This window comes from Primulina eburnea, chromosome 6 (assembly GCF_022965805.1).
Source record: "Primulina eburnea isolate SZY01 chromosome 6, ASM2296580v1, whole genome shotgun sequence".
Classification (NCBI taxonomy): domain Eukaryota; kingdom Viridiplantae; phylum Streptophyta; class Magnoliopsida; order Lamiales; family Gesneriaceae; genus Primulina; species Primulina eburnea.
In genome coordinates this window covers 24,425,449-24,434,868 of record NC_133106.1, presented here as the reverse complement: position 1 = coordinate 24,434,868, position 9,420 = coordinate 24,425,449, and the positions used below count along the sequence as shown (strand labels likewise).

General features: G+C 36.4%; 1 protein-coding gene across 1 annotated transcript; it reads right to left on the bottom strand.

Annotated features, from left to right (window-relative positions):
* Positions 1–410: 410 nt before the first annotated feature.
* On the bottom strand, positions 411–4,812 carry LOC140833932 (TPR repeat-containing thioredoxin TTL1-like). Its single transcript, XM_073198461.1, has 7 exons — positions 3,935–4,812; positions 3,129–3,324; positions 2,839–3,023; positions 2,104–2,437; positions 1,776–1,980; positions 1,596–1,702; positions 411–1,131 (listed from the first exon to the last, which is right to left on the bottom strand). The coding sequence occupies exons 1-7, from the start codon at positions 4,810–4,812 to the stop codon at positions 979–981; spliced, it is 2,058 nt and encodes a 685-aa protein (XP_073054562.1). The 3' UTR covers positions 411–978.
* Between the last annotated feature and the right edge of the window lie 4,608 nt (positions 4,813–9,420).

Genomic DNA, 9,420 nt, shown 5'->3' with positions numbered 1-9,420 from the left:
ATTATGATATTTTATAGTATTTTTATACAAGGAGTGATGAACTCATTTATTTTTTTAAAAAAAAAACAACAAAATTTTTTGCAGTACATTGTTGTATATCAGTGAAGGTTAATTTCATAATTTTTTCAATATTAAACAATACACAAGGAATTACGAAGAACGAGAATTTTTTCTATCATGACATCAAATTTAAATGCCTTTTTTTACATTCATTTACTCTATATTTTATGTACATTTATCTCATTTACCAAGTGTAAAAATTACAATTTGTCAAAATAAATAAATTCCAAATACATAAAATTTAACCCAAATTTAAACTCTAGAACTCACCCCTCGGTGCCTTGGCAAGTAGTAACATAATGGGAGCACATATAATTTTAGCAACAAATGAATTAACCTCAAAATTTATAAACAAATATTATTTCTTTGTTGCAAGTCAAACTTTACTTACAATGACTAAATATAAATGAGAATAAATGTCCCTAAAAAAATTATATGAATTAAATTATTGAGATACAAAACATAAGAATCCAGGAGAAAATACTCATCCATATTTCACCAACCCAATGCATATACCACCAGACATCCACCTCCATCAATGAACTTCCAATGTATTGACTGAATAAACCACCATACGTATATATATCTATACATGCGTGTATCATATTCTAAACGTTCGATTAGCCAGCAAATATCTCCGCCTCTATAGATCGCTATTCGTTTCTTGAAAGATGATGCGCCGGGATAGGGAGTAGCGGGTCAAGTTGAACCTCATATGAAGCAAGTCCAAAATGGACTACGGCGTAAAAGGGTAGACAAGAGCAACGGAAGAATGAATCATGAATGAATTAATTGGTGAAGAAGAGCAAAAGAGCTAGCCTATGTAGGTCTGGTTATAGTGTTGTAGCTCGAAGAACTGTTACAAGTAACTTCATGTACAAGGGTAGGCAATTTTGCAGCCATGTGGTATACCATGATCTAAGTACTATAATGTCTCACCGATGACTCCAAAACCTCGGTACTAGGAGATACCATTTCCTTAACTCGATTGCTGTTTCTGTATATCTTGAATGTTGGTACAATTCTAACATTTTCGGCATGAGCAATGGCAGGGCTCTCTTCAATATCCACCTTTGAATCAAATATAAAAATAGATTTTTAAAGAAACTGATTGATGATACAATGTAAGAGATATTGAATTAATAAAACAATCAAGTCAAAAGCATGAATCCACTACACTTCATACTTCTTCTGGTATTGAAACAGATAATCAAGAGCATTTCACTACAGCGAAACATAAAATCTGTAACAATGCAACTCAAATTTTTTATATTTTACGTAGGCTGACTATCTTGCTATATCGATAGACAAATGATGGTAAATGGTAACGATGCAAATCAGATTATTAAAACCTTAAATTACCAACTGTTGTATATAGATCATTGTGTCACATATGAAAATTTAGATTGTTGTACTATATAAGCACACATACATAACAATAAGGCCAATTATTGTTTTCCCACAAAAAATTCAGTCGGATGACCTGCAAATTTCAAAACCAAACCCAAAAGAAAAAGAAAGCCGAAGGTCGTTACCTTGAGAAAATTTACAGTTTGAAACTGGCAGCATAATGTATCCAAGAATGGAGATATCTGCTTGCATTGCAGGTTTGAACTATCTTCGAAATGGACAACAGATGCACCTGAAACAATTTTTTTCTTATGATGATCATTAACTCATTGTGAGTTTATGAAAATATGAATCAACACACTTACACTGTGAAGAAATTGCAGCTCGGAACTGCTCTAAACCCGAAACTTGCTCTACTTCCCCACCAAATTTCATGTTATGAACGTCTTCTCCCTGTGAAATCTTCAAAGCAATTTGGGCATGAAATAGAGATTCAGCCACCTCCTTGTCATCCGGGAGTTCCTTTCTCAACATCTCGTAATCTTTTATAGCTTCCTTCCAATTTCCCAACTATAGTAATAATAAAGCCAATTAAACATAAATAATCTATTTCCAACAATTCTGGATTTGTAAGGGGCACCCATTTGGTGCAATTTTACAAATTAAGAAAGGTTTTTGAAGTGGAATACGTACCTTGCCATTTGAAGCGGCCTTTCGAAGAACAGCTTTGACATAATGAGGCTGGAAACGGAGAGCTATGTTACAATCATCCACCGAATTTTCCCACTGCCCAAGCTTAAACCAACAAGCTGCTCTGTTGCAGTAAAGAACGGCATTCGACGGAACAAGCCTGATTCCTTCCCCATAAGCTGAACTGGCTTCAGTAAACCTTTCCGATTTGAATAGATCATTTCCACGAGCTCGAGCTCTGCCCACCAATCTTATATTTTTAAGTAGAAGCGAAATTTCAAAATTACGAGGGTCTATCTCCCCAGCTTTTTCAATGGTTATAAGTGCCACATCAAACCTGCAAAGATTCATCATTCATCACATATTCAAGACCCTTAATTTCTTTTTTCTTTCAACTTATGGAACCCAATTTGTTCGGCCTCTCACACTCACCTCCTCTTCACTCAAAATTCGTATATTTTACCTATTTATTTGTATAGAATATCCCTCGTCTTTAATAGCTTTAAATTTTCTATTTAATCATTATATCCCATTTGAAATCAACAATTCAAAAGGCAATCACTACAAAATCACACAATTTTTCAACCAGTAATTAATTTAATTTACTTTCACTCAATTATCAGAATGATATCAATTTCTTACATACATTTTAAAAGTAATTAAATCCACATTTACTCAGATCTTGTGAGTTAATAAGTTGATAACCAAACCAAACATCCCCGATGTTTCTAAACTCACCTTCCCCTGGCCAACTCAATTTGTGCACCAACAAAATAACTGTATGCCTCAAAAAACATCCCAAAAATCTTTGAATGCAATTGGGGACTGGTGGAGGGTTCAAACGAAGGGATTTTTGGCATGGCTATGATAGCGTCTTCTAGTTTGTCGAGCTTCAAGTAAACTTCTGCCCTACAGGCAAAAAGCTGTAAATTCAAAATTCAACCAGTTCAGAATCGGAAAATCGGCGTGCTTCATAATTACTGGTCGAAAAGTTATAAGAAGACAAGAATGATGGAAAGAAAGAGGACCTGAGGTGCCGCATCAACTCCAGAAGCTATGACAGCATCAGCTTCCCTCAATGTGCTTATCCAATCGCCAACTTTTCGGGAATCTGCACACCTGCTTAGATGCTTCTCCACCGATTCCAACATCTGCATTTCAATGGGGTCTGACTGATTTCCTGGAAAAGATATGTGCTTCTTGGCATTCTCAACCTGTCCTAAACTGTTCACATTCAAGGAATTAGACTGATCATGGAGTAATTGGGGTAAAGTACCAAGAAAATGAGACAAAACCTATTTATTAACATGAGATTTCCGCAAATAACCGTTCAATAAGAATGAAAAAAAAAATGCCACCATGTACATTATACATGACGTTTCACAAAATAGAATCCTCCTTGACCAAATTAAAATAACATGCAAAAAGAATCCCAAGTTAGTATAGACTGTCTAGTCAGATTATTTGAGTTTAGAAAGCATCCAAACCACATAAATCGACAAGGGCCTCCGTCCTGTAACCGCAATTGAAACCACGAACAAAAGGAACCCCACAAAAAGCATTCCAATAAGATCATCGAGAACAGATGTTAAACAAAACAGTAAAACACATATAAAGAAATCCAACCTGAACCAGTTCTGGCTGAAATAAACAAAAACCATTTCCGAATTACGACTGAATGACAAAAAAAATTCAGCGATTCAGGTAGGCATCACAGAATTACAAACACACAAACGTAAGTTACAACTAAGGGAACAGCAAAAGCTACCCAAATCCCAATACATACGAATTTTGATAATCTCGTTAAAGATTCAATCTTATATAACATTCTCACCGAAGCAGCAAAGATCCTAAGCGTTGGTGTGCCCTTGCGTATCCCTGATCCAACTTAATGGCCTCCTCACATTCCTTCACAGCATCAGGCAACCGCCGCAGCCCTATCAAAGCAGCTGCTCGATTGCAATGATATGCAGCATTGCCGGGAGATATTGCAATGGCCTTCTCATAAAGAGTCAAAGCCTTTTCAAAGTGACCTTTCTTGTAACTATCATTTCCCATTCTCTTTAAATCATCCGGATCAACACCACTACATGATCCCATTTTCCTCTCCGATTCTCCGCCAACCGTTACACCTCTGGAGTAATTAGCAGCCCCGGCATCGGCCGGTTTAGTCGCTCCATGGCCACGCACTATACTTCCATGTCCGTAATTCCCCGAACCAGACCCCAAAGTATCAGACTTGGTAGCTCGGCTCGCCATGCCGGTTCTCACGATCCGGCTAGAGAGGCAAATGTTCCCCGTTGGAAGCACAGTCGGGGCCGGCGAGCAGACGGACCCCACTCCGCTGGAAGTTAGCTGTTGGGACCCACAAGACTCCGAACGGGAATTCCCGGACAAGAAGGTTCGGGTCGCCGTTGGGGAACTCTCCGCCGAAAGCTCCCCAGAGTGGCTGTTGGGATTTGAAACTGACTTCCTGGGGACATTCGGGTTGAACCCAGAAGCGCTCCGACCCGAAACCGATCCAGATGAACTGGAACTGCTACTGGTGGTGACAGCGCCCGAGCCGGTTCGAGCCCTCAGCGGCGAAACCGGAGAACCCAGATCGAGCTCCCGGAAGTCCGTCTTGTTGACACTAACTTGCTCACCCCACCCATCATAAGCCAATGTATTCCTCATCCTATCCGACAAAGTCTCCAATCCTTGCTCCGACATAGATTTGAGATATTTAAAAATATAACCTCCATTTGATTGTCACTTAGATATATAACCTTATTTTTTTAATTAGATGGTTGTTACATCTTTGCCCTTTTCATAAATCCAATATAAGATATATGACTTTATTTTTTTTAATTAAGTTATTGTTACTTCTTTACCATTTTCACATAAATGCAATAAGAACATTTTAACATAAATCTAATAACAAACGAATGCCGTCCCAAATTTACTTGATTATTCTTGCACACAAAAATCCTATATAAAACAATGTTGACTGACTTAAGGTTCTGACCCGAAGACTTCCCAACTCATCATCGCATCTTTCTATTACCCCGTTACATCCAGAGGGTAGTATCCGACAACAATCCCACTTTTTTCATTCATTTCATTTTCATGGGATTAAATGTTTTCTGCAGTGCCCATTTGTTAATGTCATAAATCTGCTACTTCAAGTAAATCTGGGACGGCAGTTCTGGGAACATTCAGAAATGTCTAAGATTTTGGTCATGTTTTGTTTCATGTTCTTGAGTTTTGTCAGTGGTTCAAAACTTGGGTTTTTTGTTCATAAGATTTCAAGTTTTCACATGTTTATAATGTTGGAAAAGACCATTTTTTTGTTTCCATTTGTCGTGATAGAGGACTCATTGTTCTCCCACCTCAACAATGACTCTGGGTTAGTACTCTTAACAATATGGTACGTGCTTTACTATCCTATTATTTGATCATACAACAAGATAAGTTAAAGACCAGGTATTCAATTCAAAGCTGTTAAATGGGTCACTGTTCGGTGGCTCTATAGCCTGTTGATGCTATAATAGGCAATCATCCTAAAGAAAATTGGAAAATCCTAACAGACAAATTTGGTTGAGGGAGACTCAAATGTCTACTAAGAAGGCGGAACATTTATGTTTAGATATTTTTTTTTATTATATGAGTATGGGCTTTTGAGCTGCTATTCCCCACTGTGTTTGCCTCATGTACTCAATATCTGGTTCCAGTACTTGCTCAAACACATGCTGCGTGTATGTTTTGGCTTATTTAATAATTAGATGCCAAAAATACCAAAGAAATTGAAAAAAAAATAACAACTTCCAGCGTGTATGTTCTTCCCCATTAGCTCAAATGTCAAAGGAACATGTCATTGAAACAAAAGAAAAATATGAACGTGTAAGTTCCAAAATACCAACTTAACAATAATTAAAAAATTAAATATATATATTAAACTACTCATTTCTTCTTTCTACTTTTAAATTCACCAATGGAAGGAATCCTCTTTTTCTTTGTTCTCCCTTTGTTAACTCTAACCTTAGGAGGTAGTACAATCAGAGAATCAATGCCAGCAGGTATGTTCCATTCTTCAGAGGGGGGAATAGGATAAATAGTTTCCGTATATGCCAAAGCCCATACATTCAGTGGTATAATAATGTGAGCACAATTCATATATGTCTATACCATGGTGACCAGCAGCAGCAATAGCATGTGCACACGGAAGTCTATCAATATCGAAAACTCGACAACGACATGTTCTTCTATTTAACTCTACGACTGCATCATGACCAACTCCAGTGACGTGATATTCAAAAGTATTCATCTGAATAACTTCCATTTTCTGTGACTCAATAAATCTTGATCGCAAGGTCGTCTCAGCCCATGGAGTAAGATGTCGTGTTGAAGCAACGGCAGCTTTGCGGTGATTATTAAACCACGATGAGATAAGACTTTGAATTGCATCCAACAAAGCAATCATTGGTAGCTCTCGTGCAAACACCAACTTTGCATTGATTGATTCCGATCCATTTGTTGTCATAATATTATACCGAGAACCAGGAAAGTATGCTCTTGCCCATTTTTCTCTATCAATACTGCCCTCGAGATATTTTGTGATACCTGGATAGCTGTTTTTCATCTCCTCATACAATTCATCAAACTCAACCTGTTTATAAGCTTTAGCAGCTCGCATAAACAACGCAATTCCACCTACCTTGGACTTTGGCCCTAACTTGATGTTTTGTCCAAGATGCCAAATGCAATGCCCATGTCGTGCTTGCTTGTATACAGAGGCAAGACCATTGATGATTCCTTTATGTCTGTCAGAAATAAATACTAACTCAATATCATCAGATATCAATTCATGCAACTTTTCAAAAAACCAAGTCCAAGATTCTTCACATTCTGAATCAACAACTGCCCAGGCAATAGGATACTGGTGGTGGTTTCCATCTTGTGCTGTGGCTATCAGTAAAACACCTTTATATTTTCCTGTCAAATGAGTACCATCAACTGATATCACCTTCCTCATATATCTAAATCCTGCAATACAGGCACGGTAGGCCAAAAACATATATTTAAAGCTACCATCTTCGTTGACCTTCAAATGTGTTGTTGACCCTGGATTCACTTGTTCAATCATGTACAAATATGCAGGAAGTAATTTGAAACTTTTGACAGGATCTCCCCTCAGTTGATTTATGGCAAGTTGCTTCCCCTTCCAAGCTTTAAAGTAACTAATCTCGACGCCCTTATTTTGCATCATTGTCTGTATTGATTTCAAGGCAGGCATTTTTTGTTGTCCTCTGAAATTTTCCACCAACATATCTGATACTATAGCTGCACTTGCTTGTCGGTGCCTCCTTTTTCGATTAGTCAGATCACAAGTATGCTTATTGCAATAAGTTCGAACCGAAAACCGTGATGATCCTTTTTTTTGTGCTACACGCACCTTCCAGCTGCAATTATCATCTACACATCTTACTGAATACAGAGTCGTGGTGGATTTTAAAACTCGCATCTCAAATGAAGCTTTCACCGCAATATTATACAATTCTCTTTGAACATCTATTTTACTATCGAACTCTTTACCAACTGACAAATCAGACTCATCGGTAAAACTGTATACCTGCTCACTACTAGAACCAAGCAATATAAATTTTTGGCTATCATTGGCCACATGTTCACCATTGTCAGACTCCAATTCAACACGTTGTGTTACTCTACAATTCACATTCTCGTTCATATTTTCCACATCATCAGTTTTTTTATGTTCACTTCCACCATTACTTACTATAAAGACGCCATCAAAGTGTTCATCTCTATAAAGTTCTTCACCATTAGCATAATCACCGAGATCATCACAAATATTACCACCAAGATCATTATCTCGACGTATACTGAATTCAGAATCAACAAAATCATCACGACAATTGTTATTGATGTGTAAATGAAATTTAGAACCACCAGAATCATCATTACCATGTGAATATTCATTATCAACATTATTGTCACAAATAACTTGAACTTTCTTCTCAATTTCCACATGAAGTAAAGGCCTATGATGTGTATCACCAAGCAATAGATAGGTCAACAGACACTTTTCACTTCTTAAATATATCGGACCAAGAATATGATCACAAATATGTGTTGAGTAACTGAATTTTAATTCAAGCTCACTTTTGTTCAAGCCACAATTCTCGTATACTTGATCTTTCAGCATTGACATGGTTACTTCAGCGTCATCAAAATTTATGGCTCCATATCCACCATTCAACCCCGAGCACCATTCAGGTTCTTCTCGCTCATTATTTTTCCATTTTCCATCATATCGGAACAACACAATGATCTGCGCCATTTTCTTGTAGAAAAAAGAAAGAAGTATATTATTAAGTAAAATAAGAAAGATGATAGAAGGTACATTTGAGAGTGGCTTCCCATCGAGTTCTGTGGCTTCTATAAAGTCATTGATCGAGTCATTAAGCAACAATTAGGTGGGCATGTTCTATGTTATATGCGGTAAGATAATATAGTGAAATATTGAGTTTCCTATGTATACAAAAAGGTACTGTAATATTGAGTTTCCTATGTAAATTTGTAACTTTTCTATGTATGGTTGGTAACAAATATATTTGAATTTTTATGCACAGAAAAATGTTCCAATCTCTAAGACAATGAGATGCTGCTATTTTCAAAGGAAAAAATAAACAAAATGAAGCAAAATCAATACCAGCAAACCACTGAATTTGTGTCGATGTTCCGATATAGAAGCCACAGAACTCGATGGGAAGCCACTATCAAGAACCTTCATCACTATAACATCACTACATATCTTATTCTTTTAAAAATAAATAAATATAAAATCAATTCACATTCTTCTACTTTTTTTCGCTTTTTCACATAGTTTGCAGACAAATGAACAGAAATAACATTAATGATCAAAAGTAAACAAATAACAGAAATTATACATATAATCCTTACCCGAGATAAGCAAATGATATCGGACTGTTTTCTTTTTCGTTATGAAAAATATGTAGAAGAAAGCATGAGAAAGAAAATAATCTAGAATATGAGAAAAGAGATAATGATATAGAATAGGAGGGAAGATGCCTAAAAAAATATATCTAGAGGAGGGAAAATCAATATTTTAGATTATAATAAATGAGTAATTATGTTAAAATAATTATGTTTGACTATGTAAGGGTATTTTTGACCAAATTCATATAGAAACTTTAAATAAAGGTTAGTTTACAAATTAAAATGGTTAGAAGGTCAAAAATCTAAAAAATTATTATATGAAGGTTATATTTCAAATTATCCCCATAGATTTCCCCGAAC

Coding starts and splice junctions, on each gene's coding strand:
- LOC140833932 (XM_073198461.1), bottom strand. CDS start 4,812: ATGTCGGAGCAAGGATTGGAGACTTTGTCGGATAGGATGAGGAATACA. Junction 3,024..3,128: donor GAGTTGATGCGGCACCTCAG/GTCCTCTTTCTT, acceptor TTGAATTTACAG/CTTTTTGCCTGTAGGGCAGA. Junction 1,981..2,103: donor AGGCCGCTTCAAATGGCAAG/GTACGTATTCCA, acceptor TTATTACTATAG/TTGGGAAATTGGAAGGAAGC.